This window comes from Lampris incognitus, chromosome 14 (assembly GCF_029633865.1).
Source record: "Lampris incognitus isolate fLamInc1 chromosome 14, fLamInc1.hap2, whole genome shotgun sequence".
Classification (NCBI taxonomy): Eukaryota; Metazoa; Chordata; class Actinopteri; order Lampriformes; family Lampridae; genus Lampris; species Lampris incognitus.
This window is the reverse complement of record NC_079224.1, coordinates 35930914-35949323: the sequence shown is the minus strand read 5'-3', so window position 1 is coordinate 35949323 and position 18410 is coordinate 35930914. Positions and strand designations below refer to the sequence as shown.

The following is an 18410-nucleotide window of genomic DNA, read 5'->3' as shown; positions in this document are numbered from 1 at the left end:
AGCCACCCGTGTTTCTTACTGTAGTACAGTTTGCTGACTGAGGAGAACTTAACTTTGAATATGCCTGTAAGAAGATACCACAAACTGTGGAATAAAACACTGGTTTTATCCTTTCTTACATCGGGGGTCCTGTGGAAGTTTTTTGCTTCTCAAGTTAACGTACACGAATTAAGTCCAGGCAGTCGTTGAGCTTCAACTCCCACAGTGTGTGTAAAAGAAAATGTAATATTCCAGTAAATCGTTAACATGAATGCATTTAACTTGTTTCCCTAGTCTGGTTCTGTAGCGTGTCAATAAATGTTTAATGATAGCAGTTGTGAAGTATTCTGCTTTGACTCAGTACTGATACTAATTACTAACAACTACTGATCTTTTTAACATCACAGTTCAAAATTAATCTGGTGAGTAAACAACAGTTTTTGAGGTACACATTGCAATGATTAAGACATGTACTTTGAATGTAAATAAGGTGGCAGAGTGCATAAAAATGCATCAAAATAGAGCTTGTTTATAATTTTTTCCTCAGTTGTCTTAATAGCCATTTCTTTTTCTTTTTTCTTTTTTTTGGATTACCCCCCTTTTTTTCTCCCAACTTGTACTTGGCCAATTACCCCACTCTTACCCCACTCCGAGCCGTCCCGGTCGCTGCTCCGCCGCCTCTGCCGATCCGGGGAGGGCTGCAGACTACCACGTGTCTCCTTCAATACATGCGGAGTCACCAGCCGCTTATTTTCACCTGACAGTGAGGAGTTTCACCAGGGGGATGCAGCACGTGGGAGTTTCACGCTATTCCCCCCAGTTCCCCGCCCCCCCCGACCGACCAGAAGAGGCGCTAGTGCAACGACCGGGACACATACCCACACCCGGCTTCCCACGGAATAGACCGCCGTACTACCCAGACACTTAATATCCATTTCTTAGTGAAATCCTTTTAGTGTCCATGAGGATCTAGTGAACAAGTAGCCTACCTACTAAAATGTCTGTGCCTTCTTAAAGCTTGTATTTATATTGTGAAACAGTAAATGAATTGCACAAGGGTTGAATGAATAACAAACAATCACATAACACACCGTGTGCACCTTCTGACCGGAAATATAGGAGTCGTTACAATCGAACGTCGCACCTTCATTGGTGAAAACACACTCCATGTGTAGCTCCTGGAGGTTCTGGCAATATAGCATGCACTAGAAGAACCCCGCTACAATGTAGCGGTTTGGTTATCCACCCGTCTAAATCTCCCTCCTCTTCATCCTGCCAGCTAACCGCCTTCCCCCTGCCCCTAAACCCCCCCCACTCCAACTCCCTCCCCCCAAATGCTCAGAATCATCTGAAATGCCGAGAAAAGTGGTTTTTAGCCATTTTTAGAAAATGAATATTTTGCATAATTATGCATAATTATTATAATTATATTTTAATTTTCTGCTATTTTTCTGGAACAATACCTACCACCTCCAAAAAAAAATTAGGATCATAAGTGCATTTTCGCAAAAATGCATATATTTTGCATAATGCCAAAACATTTCTAAATCCCAGAAACATTTTTTAAAGGTGAAAAAATCAAAGATGCTCAGAATCATCTGAAATGCCGAGAAAAGTGGTTTTTAGCCATTTTTATAAAAATGCATATTTATGCATAATTATGCATAATTTTAATTTTCTGGGATTTTTCCCTTACTCTCTGAGACAATACCTACCACCTCCAAAAAGAATTAGGATCATGAGTGCTTTAGTTTTCGGTCCCGCTATCTACACTAACACCACACACACACACATTACGAAAATATATGAGTAGATTTTCTCTACTACTAGTTAGCTTGATCCGTATGTTATCAGCACCATGTGATCCATTCAACAAAATCCACTGGTTTTGAACAGTAGGTGTTATTACCTGAGATGTTGAGAACCAAAAGCTATATTTGCAACATATTATTTACAATATGATTGCACAATAACATCTATTATAATAAACAAGCTATTTTCCTGGAAATGTATTTTAAAATATTAGGAAAGTAGTACTTTTTCCTGCGACAGCAACACGTTACATGAGCTCGCAGATTCTTCTGGTTTCCATGTCTCCAATGGCTTTTTAAGGTGTTATTTATTTGTTGTGTGGTATAAATGTAATGTCTCTATTATTTGTTGTCTGTATGAGTTGATTTGATGGCAAACGAGTTTCCCTTTGGGAAATAATACAGCTTTCTAATCCTACGGAGCCCCTAAAGGGACATGGGCGAATTTTTTTTGTTAACTATCTCGTGCTCACCAGTTAGTATCTCGTGAGCACGAGATAGTTAACAAAAAAAATCGCCCATGTCCCTTTAGGGGCTCCGTAATTTACAACAATAAGGAAAACATTACTATTGAAAACTTTTCATCCTCTAGAAAATAATGAGCAGGCACCACAAGAGATGTAAAACATGTGCAGAATAAAATGTAAAATAACAATAAAATAACTAAATCGTAGATAAGGAGGGACTAAATTGTTAGTTTTTAAGATATTACGTTGGTCAGCTCATTTCCTAGTAATCCTCAGGACTCCGCAATCTACACCCATCTACAGGCCAGTGGTCACTCTTTCAAGGATGAGGACGTGCACATCCTTGATAGGGAGGAACGCTGGTTTGAACGGGGAGTCAAAGAGGCCATCTATGTGAAGAGGGAACGATCATCCCTGAACCGAGGGGGTGGGCAGAGTACATCTGTCACCATCTTACAATGCTGTGACTGCAACTATAACACCAATCCTCTGCGAAAAGTACGCATTGGCCATTAACTATAATTAATGGCGATGTCAATTTACCTTTGAAATTTCGGTCGTTGTGCAACTGTGCTGTTTGTAAGGTTGGGCATACCTGCAGTCAGCTGAGACTGAAGAAGCCACTTAGATGATTGATGAAGCGTTTCTCCCACTAAACGCTGTGTCCAGATGAACCGATGCTACTTTAGTGAATGGTAGTCATTGAGGGACTCCACATTAAAAAAAAAAAACTGAAGCGACGACCGAATCCGGAAGTATGTCTGACCACGTGACACAGGCCGTGGTTGTCAAGGAGACAAGCTTACATCCAACGTTCCAGTCGCAGACCGAGTACAGCAGACCGGGCCGGAGAAGGAACCGATCACACTCACGCATGGTTATAAGGTCAGTCCCAAGGTCTCCAGGTTAAAGGACCGTGTTTTCTATGGACGCTGTAAATATTACATATCTTTAGAAAGCAGACACAGCTGGCACTTGTGACATGGGCGAGAGCGCCGCTAACCTCGGACGCATCGAGCTTTTGGGTGACAAGGGGCTTCGTCAAAGCTAGTCCTCATCTTTTCCACTGTGTTTCTCATGTTGTCTCCTCTTTCAATCACTCTCAAACGCACGCGTCTAGCTAGATTGTAAAGCGTGGTTTTGAACGTTAAGTGCTTTATTTAAATCGGGAATGTTACACAACTGGTGACGATGGCACAGCGTAATGTACACACCGAAATATAGAAGGTTTGGCAATCCGTTCATCAGATAAACAACTGGATACTTCAATCTGACTCAGATATAAACGGCTAAAATCGTAATGCGGGACATCAGGATAGACAGATTGATGCGTAGCCAGAACAAACTGGGGGGGGGGGGGCAGTCAGTTTTCCCAGGGAGTCCGGACTTAAAACATGGTTGGAAACATATACTTTTACTTGGTAAAAATGCCAATGCCACTGTGACAAGAGAACCCCTCATATTGGAATAATACATAACACATTAAGATAATACATAATAATCCGTGATAAAATGCAAAAACACAAAACAAGCAGATTTTATTTGGAAACTGTCAAAATTTGGCATGAAACATTTTTACAACTTGATTTTGCATACAGGAGACATATCACAATGTATATTGATACCAAAAAAAATCATTTGAAGTATCGTGATATTGATTTGAACCATATCACCCAGCCCTAATAATAAGTCACATCACACTGGTGTTGGTTTCATGGATGATTGGTTTCTTAAGGAAATAAAGAATACATTAATCAATACTATAAACAGAATCATAATCATGTTTATTGGCCATATGGGCTTGCACATACATGGAATTTGGCTGCAGTTTCGTGGCTCTCTCAGTGTACTTGAATAGCAACACTACAACACAACTATATATATATATATATATATATATATATGTGTGTGTGTGTGTGTATGTATGTATATATAAATGTGTGTGTGTGTGTGTGTGTATGTGTGTGTGTGTGTGTGTGTGTGTGTGTATATAATCCAGTGAGTCAAGTCAATTCTTTATGAGACAGTACAAGCCTGTTTCATGCCATAAGCAATCATCAGCTGTCAATAAAGCTACTCGAGGAATTATTTTGCTCCTTATTTGTTGAGCACTTTCCCTACCATTATTTGTTTCTTTCAACAAAGTTATATGTATATATATATATATATATATATATATATATATATAATATAAATTCAGAGATAATCTCTAAATATTGGTGTCTTTGTGCCTGATGACGAGCAATTAGATGTCACTGTTTGTCCACCTTTTTATTAACCACTACCCCTGTCTATGAGGCTTTAGTTTGTTTTCATGTCATGTTTAAATATGCCATAAATATGAGCTGAACGTTCACGTCAGCTTCCTAGTGGCAACACTCACCACATACAGTTTTTTAAACACTAGACTCACTGTTAGAAGAACTGCAGGCCACGCGCTGTGTTGTGGACCTTCTTCCATTCATTCAGCCATTTGGGTGTGTGTGTTTGGGGGGGGGGGTGCGCCATGCCTAGTGATTGGTCCATAGATAGATATAGATAGATAGATAGACAGACAGACAGACAGATAGATAGATAGATAGATAGATAGATAGATAGATAGATAGATAGATAGATAGATAGATAGATAGATAGATAGATAGATAGATAGATAGATAGATAGATAGATAGATAGATAGATAGATAGATAGATAGATAGATAGATAGATAGACATTGACAAATATCACACACACACAAACACATTAGTGTTTGGCTCTGCAAAGTTTTAGATTAAACAAGCTAATACTTTTATTTTGCCTTTGACAGAAACAGTGTGACTCATAATGCAGGACACCAGGAACGGGATGATGCCCTTTCCACCACCTTTTGGCAAGGACAGAGTCATCTGTGATTTCCCAAAGGTAAATATAAAAAAATATTTAAAAAAAAACAACCTTCCAGTCTTATAGAACAGACCTGTGATGACAGTCATTTTCAGTAGGGTTTATTTTGTATGTTTTATTCTTTTATCATTACCTCATTTTGATCTGTGCGCTTTCATTAAAAGTGCATTGCATTGTATTTTGATGTGCAATACAAAATGTGTTATGCAAATAAAGTTTGATTGATTCATTGATTGATTCATTGATATGAACAGTATAGCATAATCCTTTAGGGTGCAGTTTTTGCTGTGAAATTACTCTGATAGAAATGGTAGTACAGTGTGTGGCATGTAGAGGGCCTTTAATTTATTGAAAGCGTGTGACCTCCACTCCTTCAGAGGGACAAATCTGTGTGAGATCACAGGACTCCAACTAATATGCGGCTGTTGCGCAGTGTATTTATTTAAATCATCTGTCCAAATAGTGGTTCTTAACCCATTACCTGTTTGGTTTTCATCATTTCTTCCAAACATTTGGCTCTGGTGAGGCCAAAGGGCCAGGAAGTCTAAACAGAGACAACCAGGGACAGAAGTATGAACTCCCATAATAATTCAAACTTTATGAAACATTTGAAATTCCTGATCCATGAGAGAGGTTTCAGAATTGCAGTCTCGGGGTAATTTTTAAACACCACCCTCTTTACTTGTTTTCCATCCTTTTCTATACAGATGTTTTTCCCCCCATTTGACTCTGTTCTGGACACTTTCCAGATATGGAGTTTAGTCAGATGATTTAGACGGAAGTCATGGGAGGTCACTGCATGTTTCCTGACACCAGATCTGCGAGCAGAGAGATTCTCTGTGAGCATGAATATGAAGAGGCATCAGGTTCCTCACGAGCTTCTGTTAGTGTAGCGGAGGATAAATGAACCTAAGCGCAGTTTCTCCATCTTTTTAAGTGCTGACGTTAATCTTCATTAGATAAATCTGTACATCAAAGTAACTGATGCATGTTATAGAGAATAGTGTATTTCAATGGAGAAATGCTTTTCTCAAAATATCTTATCTATCTTGGTAAGAATTAGATATTGTCATAGATATTGTATTCCTGCATAGAGACTATCAAATGAAGAAAATGGCAAATTGTTGGCTCCTCTGAGCGGCCGTCGTGTCATAGGAACTGGATGCTAGCAGTTTGTGCTCCTTACTCTTTGCAGTGCTACACAGCTCAGGCTTGTCTGCAGCTGAAGAAGGACTGGAGCCAGGAGGTGAAGGCTGCTTGTAAAGACAGAACCACCAGACACCAGCCGTGAGTTGCCTGGTTTAGTTTAATAGGATGCACTTCTCATTCATTTACTTCCCTTATTAGAGTGTTACATGGAACATGGCTCTCATAAGGGAAGCATCAACCCCATCCCTAAACTTGACTTCAAAGAAGGTTGAATCAGTTCATCTTGATACAACTTTTATTAACAGATACATTTCTTTTTTTTTAATCTCTTTTTTTCACTCCACTCTCTGAGCCATCCCCGGTCATTGCCCCACCCCCTCTGCCAATCCGGGGAAGGCTGCAGACTACCACATGCCTTCTCCAATACATGTGGGGTTGCCAGTCGTTTCTTTTCACCTGACACTAAGGAGTTTTGCCAGGGGGATGTAGCACATGGGAGGATCATGCTATTCCCCCCAGTCCCCCCCCCCAAACAGGCGCCACAACTGGCCAGAGGAGGCGCTAGTGCAGTGACCAGGACACATGCGCATATCCGGCTTCCCACCCACAGACATGGCCAATTATGTCTGTAGAAATGCCCGACCAAGCCAGAGACAACACGGGAATTCGAACCGGCAATCCCCATGTTTGTAGGCAACGGAATAGACCGCTACGTTACCCGGATGCCTCAGCATTATGCAACGTTGCCTTATAAACCCCTTAATCGTTTATTTAAAATGTCCCTATTGTGCTGTAATGACAAAATGTGTGTTGTGTTTTTTTTTCTGAAGATGGGATCGACAGACGATGTCAAAAGTAGTGGTTGTTGGAGACCTCAATGTGGGAAAGACCTGTTTGATAAACAGGTATTTTACAGATCCCTAACCTGTCTGAAGCATGCATTTGAATGATATTTCTAGTTTCAATATACTTTTACTTTTTGTTTGCATGTGTTCAGGTTCTGTAAAGATGTATTTGACAAAGATTATAAAGCCACCATAGGGGTCGACTTTGAGATTGAGAGGTTTGAGTTGTCTGGAGTTCCATTCTCCCTTCAGATGTGAGTTGTTTGTTTGTTTCGTTTTGTTTTGGGTTTTTTTGTTTTTTTTTAAGCAATACAATGACACAGAGGTTTTGACGGCTTAGTCTTCATGTCTATTCTGTTGATTGCTCACTCTTTAAATGTAGCTGGGACACTGCCGGTCAGGAAAAATTCAAATGCATTGCTTCAGCGTATTACAGAGGAGCTCAGGGTAAGACAGTTTAACACGTATCCTCAGATCATTCCTCATTTCTCATGCCGATGATATTGCTTTCAGGGTCATGATGTGGGAAAGCATTATGGCTGTATTGAAACAGCTATACTGACATGGAGAGTCCCTTTTTGTCTTTTTTTTAGTGATTGTCACAGTCTTTGACTTGGCAGACATTAAGTCCCTGGAGAACACCCGGTAGGTCTGTCACATTATTCCAGCATGAGCCTTAAATCTCCAGGCAAATATAGAAAAGTGAATTATGAGTTCCTGATGAAAAAATCTGCAATTTGAACAAAAGACACAGAAAATAAACTTTTTTCTCCCTGTTCTTGTTATTATGAACACTTGTTAGCATACATTTGATGTCGCTGTAATCATACTGTCATATCATGCATTGTGTAATGAGTAAACCCTCAGATACAGGATATGATATTAATATTAGTGGCATTCATATTCCCCGCTCACTATCAGCATACATTTTTCTCTCAGTCAACACCTTTTTTCCAAATTCAGTCAAGAAAATAAATTTTTATGGGATTTTCAGATAAACTAAAATAAAGGGGATAGTTTGCATTAAGATGTGTTGTATGCTGCACTGTGAGGTCAATGAAAACACCCCTTCATCATCGTAGGCAGTGGCTGCTGGAGGCCTTGAGGGAAAACGAGCCTGATTCCTGCTTCGTCTTTATGGTCGGCACCAAGAGTGACCTGCTTGTGAGTACAGTGACGTGTGTGGATCCCGTTTGGATTTTTGATCGTAATGTGGTTTAAATATGTTCATTCGAAATGACGTTGTGGCTTTACGTGCAGCGTTAACACTGATCGTTTGTCGTGATATCATCTTTTCTTTCAAGGCCTCGGAAGAACGACACAGGACAGAGAAAGACGCCATTAAAATGGCGACGGAAATGCAAGCAGAGTTCTGGGCTGTTTCAGCCAAATCAGGTAAAACCAAGAGCTCCCAGTCAATCTGTGTTATAATTTCAGTGTTGTCAGATGTGTTGGGACAAGGCAGCGTTATGAAGGAATAATATCTAAAAATGATACCTTTTTGCTGTCTCACAGGGGAGAATGTGCAGCAATTCTTCCTTAGGGTGGCGGCTTTGGCCTTCGAAGACTCCATATTGAAAGACCTGGAGAGAAGGGTCACACCTGCCAGCATTGGGCGAGGAGAAATGATTAGTAAGAGCAACTTAAATCTCATTAAAGGCAGAGGTTTTTGGAAAAGGTGGAATATTTTATTAGTCCCTGTGATGGCCTGGCAGCCTGTCTAGGGTGTCTCCCCGCCTGCCGCCCAGTGACTGCTGGGATAGGCTCCAACTTCCCCACGACCCTGAGAGCAGGATAAGCGGTTCGGATAATGGATGGATGGATGAATATTATGATGGGGCATGAGGTTGATGGGATGTCTATTTGTCTGGTTGGTATGTCATGCGAGGTTATTGTATGATCCAAATATGCAGAAACGATGATGGTCTTTGTCTGTGTTTGCTCGTGTTATCAGGATCAGACCAAGCCAACCTGGGGGAGGCTACATCCAAAGACAAGAAGGGAAACTGTTGCTGAGGGAGAGTACCGATATTTATCAAACACAACTGAAAGGCTTGCAGTAGAAAAGGATTCTGCGTTCAGTCGCAGTTTTGGAAAGCAAAGTGACTAACAGCCACTTACCCATATGACTGTCATGTGCCTTAGGACATGTCCCCTCACATTGTATATCTTTCATAAAAACTGCCTGATATATTGTGGGTATGTGTGTTCATTCTTTTAAATATGTTATTTGTTAAGTTCTTGATATAGTGAGTATGTTTATACAGTATTATTTGTTTTGTGAATGTGGGTTGAGCCAACTTTTGATCCTTAGCATGGAAAGCATTTGAAGAACATTAATGATATTTAGTGTTAAATTTCACAGAATTCTGTTTAGCAGAAGATAAATCCAACGTTTATCTTAAAGGAATACAGTAAAAATTTGAATAAATCTACCTACTCGAGCTTCCCCACAGTACAAGCTTGTTATAACTGTTTAATTATAATATAATTCCAGTGAATAACACAATGTCATGGATGATGATAGTTGCTGTATAAGATCTGTATTTTTCATCAATAAAGATTTTTCCCTTTCAGGGGTGTAAAAAGCTGCTTCATCAAATTCATTGCAAGGGTACTAAAGATCTCGAGTATGTCCTTGCATTATTCTGTGGTTAAAAAAATAAAAAATAAAAGAAAGACCCCTTTCTTTTGCAAAGACATGGCAGGAAATGGGCTCTGCACAATGCGCGCGCACAGGCTATAGTCTTCCTATTTTTCTTGGAAAATTCATTTAAATTAAAATAATTCGCAGATTCAAACTTCCGTTCAGCTGGGGGCGGTAATGCGCCATAAAGTTGTTTGCCAACCACCATTAAAAGAAAGCAGAAGAAGAATCACGGCGCGTCATGTGAACGGAAATGGTGGCCAACTGGTGAGCTGCTGGTAAACATGAGTTTTCTTTGAGATTGAGGCTCGGCTTTGTTTTATTTAAATGCGTATTTAACAAAAATGCCGATTTTTACATAAACCGGAATTCACGGCAAACTCTGATAATCGCAGGTGTTTGCGTACAAACCGAGTAACGAAGTGGGTGTCATTTATAAACAGCAGAATTTTGAAGCTGTCATGTTTATGTATGCGTCGTTTATGGATCAGTTGTGCGTTTTGATAGAGTTAGTTGTAATGATTGCCCACATTGTAACGCTGTCTCTGATCCAAACACACATATGAATATAAGTTAAATACAACTTTTCTAAACCTGGGAATTAGTGAAAGCTTTGGAATACTTTAAGCTAGCCACACTGTGGGCTACCGAAAATGTTATTTTTATTTTTCGGTACAGCAACATTAAATGTGTATTTTTCATGCAGGACAACAAAATGTGGAATATTTATATGACAAACACTTCAATAATAGCTAAATTTTATAGACACAAAAGCTGGTTCTTAAAGATCACCCCAACTTTATCAGCTGTTGAAAATGATTTTAAGTCCCTTTATATGTCGCAAAAAAAACCCTGACGTGAAACGGTGCCCGTACAATGTGTGAAAAGAGGATAATGTAGGAAGATAGTTCTATTTATTCTTATATACATATAATTACTGCTTGGACGAGTTTCTGTATGTTTGCCCTATACATATCAGAATCATTATTTGGCCATTTATGTTTTACACACATGGAATTTGACTCCATTGGCTCTCAATATACTTACACAGAACAACAGCACAACCATCTTCAGGAATATATATAAGGAATGACTATATATGGGTGAAACAGGAAGGCAGTAGTGCAATTGTGCAGAGTGCAAAGATGCTGGAATAAATATGTTAGCAGGTTACTTATATACGTACATGAGGTAAGTAGACATGACAAAATATGCATGTATACGTACAATATACAGTATATACGGCATGCTTAGATTTGTTATGACAATGTTAAGTGTTCATCAGAGTGACAGCCTGCAGAAAGAAACTGTTCTTGTGTCTGGTTGTTTTGGCGTACAGTGGTCTGTAGCGTCTACCAGAGGGGATGAGTTGGAACAGGTTGTGGCCAGGGTGTGATGGGTCTGCAGTGATGTTGCCTGGGTGTTTGCTGATTCTGGAGATGATAATGGATTACATTTATTTAGTGCTTTATCTTGAAACCCAAAGCGCTTCACGGTGAAGGGGGAAAACTCACCTCAGCCACCACCAATATGTAGCACCCACTTGGGTGATGCTTGGCAGCCATTTTATGCCAGAACGCTCACCATACATCAGCTTGAGGTGGAAAGGGAGGGACTCATTGAACAAATTACTCGAGGGGATGATTAGGTGGCCAGATGGGGAGAGTCAGGTTGGGAATATTGCCAGGACATTGGGGGACCCCCTACTCTTTGTGATAAGTGCCCTAGGATTTTTAATGACCACAGTGAGTCAGAACCTCAGTTTAACATCTCAGCCAAAGGGATAGCATCTCCTACAGCAGTGTACCCATCACTGCACTGGGATTTTTGTTGTTTATTAGGACCAGAGGGAAGACTTCCCCCTACTGGCCCACCAACACCACTTCCAGCAGCAAATCATTTTCCTAGGAGGTCTTCCATCCAAGTACTAGCCAAGCCCACACCTGCTTAGCTTTTGTCATTCGGCAGAACCAGGGTACATGTAGGTATGGCTGCTGGTTGTGAATGTATATGTCCTTGAATGGAGGGCAGGTTGGCACCAATGATTTTCTCTGCAGTCCTGACTGTCTGTTGTAGTCTGTTCCTGTCTTGTTTGGTGGCTGATCCAAACCAGACAGCGATGGATGTGCAAAAAACAAGACTGGATTATCGCAGAGTAGAACTGAATCAGCAGTTCCTGGGGCAGGCTGAACTGTCTGAGCCAACGGAGAAAGTAAATCCTCTGCTAGGCCTTTTTGATGATTGTGTCTGTGTTGGATACCCACCTTAATTCCTAGGAGACTGTGGATCCCAGAAACCAGAAGGTGTCCACAGCAGACACAGTGCTATTGAGTATGGTGAGGGGGATAATGTTGGGGGGGGGGGGCTCCTCTTGAAGTCCACTGTGATCTCCACAGTTTGGAGTATGTTCAGTTCCAGGTTGTTATGACTGCACCAGAGGGCCAGCTATTCAACCTCCCGTCTGTATGCAGACTCATCACTGTCCAGGATGAGGCCAATGATTGTTGTGTCGTCTACAAACTTCAGGAGTTTAACAGACGGGTCTCCTGAGATGTAGGCATTTGTGTGGAGAGAGAAGAGCAGATGGGAGAGCACACATCTCTGGGGGGAACCAGTGCTGATTGTCTGGGTTTAAATGCTGTTATGATTGTGATACATGTTGTCAAAACACTTGTTCTAAGGCTGACTCTTGATTGTCCCTTCAGCTGATTCATCATGAAGACAAATAAGTGCTATAAGCTTGTGGTGCACAAAAAAGGCTTTGGAGGGAGTGGTATGTGAAGTTTTATAATTTAACCACAATACATGTAAACTCTTTTTAAAGGGTTGCTGTCATAACTTAACTATTAACTCTTTCTTCTGGACAGATGACGAGCTAGTTGTCAATCCAAAAGTTTTCCCCCAAGTCAGTCTTGGAGACATCATTGAGATTGCACACCCCACCGATGAATACAGGTGAGCTTTTATGTTAAGTAGATTTTTACGTCTATGCCTTTTAGACTTGACTGGTCTTTTATTTGTAAAATGGTAAATATTGATCCAACCCTGATTTCTTAATCTTTATTTTAATTTCTCAGTCCTCTTTTGTTGCAAGTGAAGAGCCTAAAAGAGGACCTGCAGAAAGGTATATTAAAAATGTCCTTACACTGTATCCTGTGCTCTTGTTTTGGAGTTTACCTTCATTAGAATTTACAAAACCAGGGGATCGCCGGCTCGAGTCCCTGTGTTACCTCCGGCATCCCTGCAGACACAATTGGCCGTGTCTGCGGGTGGGAAGCTGGATGTGGGTATGTGTCCTGGTCACTGCACTAGTGCCTCCTCTGGTCGGTTGGGGCGCCTGTTTGGGGGGGAGGAGTAACTGGGGGGAATAGTGTGATCTCCCACGCACTACGTCCCCCTGGTGAAACTCCTCACTGTCAGGTGAAAAAAGTGGCTGGTGACTCCACATGTATTGGAGGAGGCATGTGGTAGTCTGCAGCCCTCCCCGGATCGGCTGACTGGGTGGGGCAGTGACTGGGACAGCTCGGAAGGGTGAGGTAATTGTCCAAATACAACTGGGGAGAAAAAAAATCAAAAAAAATTTTTTTTTACAAAACCATACTGGCATTGGCCGTTCATTATTAATATCTAACTAACTTTGACGAGTACTTTGTTCTATTCCAGAGACAATCAGCGTAGACCAGACAGTAGCACAGGTCTTCAAACTACGGGCATATCAGGATGTCATTGTTAACATTGTTGACCCTAAGGTATGTTCATGGGGAATCTTCTTTAGTTGGAGCACATTTCAGTGTCAGAATCATATTTGTTGGCCATGTAAGTTTGTACACACATGGAATTTGACTCCGGTTTCGTGGCTCTCTCAGTGTACTTAACATAGAATAACAACACAACGCCATAACAATCTTTAGATGTATACACAAGGATTGACTATATACAGGCAAAATAAGTGGTGATAAGGTGCAATGGTACAGAGAATATATCAAGATATTTGGTGTATACAGTTCATTTGGAATTCTTACAGGTTTTTTTTTAAAAAACTTTTTTGGCTTCAAGGATGTTACACTGGACCTGGTGGAGCTCACATTCAAAGATCAGTATATTGGCAGGGGAGACATGTGGAGACTGAAGAAGAGTCTGGTGAGAAATATGTGTGCGTGACAGAGTAGATAATTCTTGCACATGATTGTATAAAACTGATACTGATACCTGATTGTTCATTACAGGTGAGCACGTGTGCTTATGTGACCCAGAAAGTGGAGTTTGCAGGAATCAGGTAAAGTTAGTTTGGTAGTTTTACATGGCACTATACTGACACTCATTAGTTGGTTGTTGATCATTGCTAGAGACTGATAAGTTGAAAAAAATTTGATAACTAACTATCCATATTCTTGTTCTAATGCAAAAATGTGAAACACAATTGCTTGAGACCAGCCAGTCTCATGACACTGGACACTGATATCAGTACGGCTTAGTCTGACTGAAGCATTCATTCATTCATTCATTCATTCATTCATTCATTCATTCATTCATTCATTCATTCATTCATTCATTCATTCATCTTCAGCCGCTTCTCCAGGGTTGGGTTGCGGTGGCAGCAAGCAAAGTAGGGCACTCCAGATGTCCCTCTCTCCAGCAACACCCTCCAGCTCCTCCTGGGGGATCTCAAGGCGTTCCCAGGCCAGATTGGACATGTAGTCCCTCCAGCGAGTTCTGGGTCTACCCCAGGGTCTCCTCTCAGTTGGCCGTGCCTGGAAAACCTCCAAAGGAAGGTGTCCAGGAGGCATCCTAATCAGATGCCCGAACCACCTCAGCTAACTTCTTTGGATGCGAAGGAGCAGTGGCTCTACTTTGAACTCCCTCTGGATGTCTGAGCTCCTCACCCTATCTCTAAGGCTGAGCCGAGTCACCCTATGGAGGAAACTCATTTCAGCCGCTTGTATCCGCAATCTCACCTTTTCGGTCACTACCCAAAGCTCATGACCATAGGTGAGGGTTGGAATGAAGATTGACTGGTAAATTGACAGCTTTGTCATCCGGCTCAGCTCCCTCTTCACCACAACACTCCCATACAACATCCACATTACTGCTGATGCTGCACCAATCCGCCTGTCAATCTCCCGCTCCATCCTACCCTCACTCGTGAACAAGACCCCGAAATACTTGAACTCCTTCGCTTGAGGCAAAAACTCATCCCCAACCCAGAGGGAGCAATCCACCATTTTCTGGTAGAGAATCCTGGTCTCAGACTTGGAGGTGCTGACTCTCATCCCGGCCATTTCACACTCAGCTGCATACCGCCCCAGAGTGCGCTGGAGGCTGCGTTCTGATGGAACCAACAAAGCCACATCATCTGCGAAGAGCAGAGATGCAATTCTGAGGTTCCCAAAATGGACACACTCATCACCTTGGCTGCGCCTTGAGATCCTGTCCATGAATATCACAAACAGAATTGGAGACAAGGGACAACCTCGGCAGAGTCCGACACCCACCAAAAACGTGTTTGACTTTGTGCCAAGACTGCGGACACAGCTCTAACTCTGGTTTTTCAAGGACCGGATGGCCTGTAGCAACTGCCCCGGTAGCCCATACTCCTGCAGTACCGCCCACAGAGTACCCCGGGGTACACGGTCGTAAGCCTTCTCCAAGTCCGCAAAACACATGTAGACTGGCTGGTCAAACTCCCATGCCTCCCTCAGCACTTCTACAAGGGTAAAGAGTTGGTCCGTTGTTCCACAGCCAGGACGGAATCTGCATTGTTCCTCCTGGATCTGAGGTTCGACAATCAGTTGGAGCCTCCTTTCCAACACCCTAGAGTAGACTTCCCAGGGAGGCTGAGCAATGTGATTCCCCAATAATTGGAGCACACCCTCCGATCCCCCTTTTTAAATAGGGGAACCACCACCGCAGTCTGCCACTCCACAGGTACTGTCCCTGAACTCCACGTGACACTGAAGAGGCATGTCAACCAAGACAGCCCAACAATGTCCAGAGACTTCATCATCTCAAGGCGAGTCTCATCCACACCCGTCCCCTTGCCACTGAGGAGCTTCTTAACTACCTCAAGAGACTTCTGCCAGGGATATGGGTGGGGCTTCCCCTGAGTCTTCAGACTCTACCTCCTCTACTGAGGATGTGTTAGCCGGGTTCAGGAGCTCCTCAAATTGTTCTTTCCACCGCTCGACAACATCACCAGTCCGAGTCACCAGTCCTCGCTGGCTGAACACAGCCTGAGTCAAGCCCTGCTTCCCCTTCCTGAGTCGCCGGATGATTTGCCAGAACTTCCTTGAGGCCAACTGAAAGCCCTCCTTCATTGCCTCACCAAACTCCTCCCACACCCAAGTGTTTGCTTCTGTGACCACTGAAGCCGCAGCCCTTCTGGCCTCCCGGTACCTGTCTGCTTCTTCCGGAGATCCCTGGGCCAACCAAGCCCGAAAGGCCTCCTTCTTCAGCCTGACAGCTTCCCTCACCACTGGCATCCACCAGCGGGTTCTTAGGTTGCCACCTCAACAGGCACTGATGACCTTATGACCACAGCTCCTGCCTGCCGCATCTGCAACAGAGGCTTTGATCATGGCCCACTCAGACTGCATGTCCCCAGCCTCCCTCGGGATACACGAGAACTTCTTCCGGAGGTGGGAGTTGAAGACCTCACAGTCAGGGGCCTCTGCCAGATGTTCCCAGTTCACCCTCACTACACGTTTGGGTTTGCCAGGTCTGTCCGGCAGCCTTCCCTGCCAATTGATCCAACTCACCACCAGGTGGTGATCAGTTGACAGCTCTGCTCCTCTCTTCACCCGAGTGTCCAAAACACATGGCTGCAGATCTGATGATACGATCACAAAGTCTGTCATCAATCTTCGGCTGAAGGTGTTCTGGTACCAAGTCCACTTATGAACTACCTTTTGTTCAAACATGGTGTTTGTCACGGCCAATCCATGACTCGTACAGAAGTCCAATAACAAGGCACTGTTCGCTGTTCCTCCCAATCACGCCCTTCCAGGTTTCTCCATCGTTGCCCATGTGAGCATTGAAGTCCCCCAGCAGAACTATAGAGTACCGAGGCGGAGCCCTATCCAGGACACCACCCAGAGACTCCAAGAAGGCCAGATACTCCAAACTGGTATTCGGTGCATAAGCACACACAACAGTCAGAGCCTCCCCCCCACAGCAACTCGCAGTCATATAGCAGCAACCCTCTCATTCCCCAGGGAGAACTCCAACACGGCGGCACTCAACCGGGGACTTGTGAGTATCCCCACACCTGCCCGGCGCCTGTCAACTTGGCCAACTCCGAAAAAGTAATGAGTCCAGCCCCTCTCCAGGAATTTCGTACCAGAGCCCGTGCTATGTGTGGAGGTGAGCCCAACTATATCTAGTTGGTACCGCTCCACCTCCCGCACCTGCTCAGGCTCCTTCCCTGTCATAAAGGTGATGTTCCACGTCCCGAGGATCAAACTGCGATGCTGGAAGTCGGCACGCCCCAGTCCCCGCCTTTGCCTGCCACCCGGCCTACATTGCACCCTACCCCAGTGCTCACCCTCACTTGTGATGGATCCATGGGGTGATGGCTCCATGTTGTTCTTTTGGGCTGGGCCCGACTGGGCTCCATGGGCCCAGGCCTGGCCACCAGACGCTCACCAGCGAGCTCCCTTCTCAGGTCTGGCTCCAGGAGGGGGCCTTGGTTTCCCTTTTTCAGGCAAGGAGCTGTAACTTTGCTGGTGTAATTTCACTGAGTTTCTTAAGAATCGCTGTTAGTCTAGCTCCTCCCCTGGGACCAGTTTGCCTAGGGAGACCCTACCAGGGGCTGTTGCCCCCAACAACACAGCTCTCAGGATCACTGGAACACACTGAAGCAGCCTGCAAAAAAATTCAGTGAGAGACAGAAGAAAGTAATTCCTTTCCTCTGTCTCTGACTGAATTTTTTTGACCAATTATAATTGGTCAAGCGAGAGAAAAAGTAAGAGATAGAGAAGTGTGTGTGTGTGTGGGGGGGGTGCACAGAGCTCGATTAGGAGGATGAAGTTGACTATAACTGGTGGAGGTTATGAGGGGAAACATGTTTGTGGATATGTTAAAATCAGGCGCCCAAAGCTTTACTCTCATCAGCGTGCAAGGTTAAAGAGTAAAAAGTTCGATGATCCTGTATGATTATTTTCATCGCTTAATGCTTTTTCCCAATGTGTTTCTCTATGTAGGGCGCAGGCCAGTGAACTCTGGGTGAAGGGGGAGAAAGTGACCTGTGGTTACATCAGTGAGGACACAAGGGTAAGAAATAAAACTGAGGTCTTTATCATATTAGCTACATATTTTCTTAATTCAGCACATAGTGTGAATTTTGAGCAGAAGTTGGAATGTGTCTGCACTGTATACTGGCATGCTGCTTTGGAAAATGGTGCTCGGTGGAGAATGTAGATTTTCTGCTGACTGCTCAAAATTGAAGAACAGCACACACAGCACTTGTACTAGGGCTGGGCAGCAAATTGACTTTTTTACATTATATCGATATAGTTTGATGTTGCTTTAAAATACATAACCCGTTTCTTAACACTAGAACAACCAGGATTTCACTCCTACCTAAAACAACCATGGGCGGTTGTGGGGAAACCTGGCCTGAGTGGCTGAAATG

At 43.1% G+C, this 18410-nt stretch overlaps 2 protein-coding genes across 7 annotated transcripts in view; both read left to right on the top strand.

The window, feature by feature from the left end:
* Positions 1 to 3102: 3102 nt before the first annotated feature.
* On the top strand, positions 3103 to 9165 carry rab36 (RAB36, member RAS oncogene family). The gene is made up of 11 exons (XM_056293490.1): positions 3103 to 3142; positions 5064 to 5158; positions 6336 to 6427; positions 7120 to 7194; positions 7287 to 7388; positions 7517 to 7581; positions 7728 to 7779; positions 8217 to 8298; positions 8439 to 8529; positions 8650 to 8766; positions 9089 to 9165. The coding sequence occupies exons 2-11, from the start codon at positions 5081 to 5083 to the stop codon at positions 9148 to 9150; spliced, it is 816 nt and encodes a 271-aa protein (XP_056149465.1). The 5' UTR covers positions 3103 to 3142; positions 5064 to 5080; the 3' UTR covers positions 9151 to 9165.
* A 965-nt stretch (positions 9166 to 10130) lies between these two features.
* The window catches only part of depdc5 (DEP domain containing 5, GATOR1 subcomplex subunit), a 40787-nt gene continuing 32507 nt past the window's right edge, over positions 10131 to 18410 (top strand). For all 6 annotated transcript variants that reach the window (XR_008811369.1, XM_056293983.1, XM_056293985.1 and 3 more), the window contains exons 1-8: positions 10131 to 10203; positions 12487 to 12554; positions 12649 to 12736; positions 12859 to 12905; positions 13445 to 13530; positions 13838 to 13921; positions 14008 to 14057; positions 17980 to 18049. Coding sequence is in view for 5 of the 6 variants with exons in the window: in XM_056293983.1 (XP_056149958.1) it covers positions 12497 to 12554; positions 12649 to 12736; positions 12859 to 12905; positions 13445 to 13530; positions 13838 to 13921; positions 14008 to 14057; positions 17980 to 18049 (483 nt within the window). In the remaining variant the exon portion in view is untranslated. The remainder of the gene's footprint in view (positions 10204 to 12486; positions 12555 to 12648; positions 12737 to 12858; positions 12906 to 13444; positions 13531 to 13837; positions 13922 to 14007; positions 14058 to 17979; positions 18050 to 18410) is intronic.

Coding starts and splice junctions, on each gene's coding strand:
- rab36 (XM_056293490.1), top strand. CDS start 5,081: ATGCAGGACACCAGGAACGGGATGATGCCCTTTCCACCACCTTTTGGC. Junction 6,428..7,119: donor AGAACCACCAGACACCAGCC/GTGAGTTGCCTG, acceptor TTTTTTCTGAAG/ATGGGATCGACAGACGATGT. Junction 7,195..7,286: donor AAGACCTGTTTGATAAACAG/GTATTTTACAGA, acceptor GCATGTGTTCAG/GTTCTGTAAAGATGTATTTG.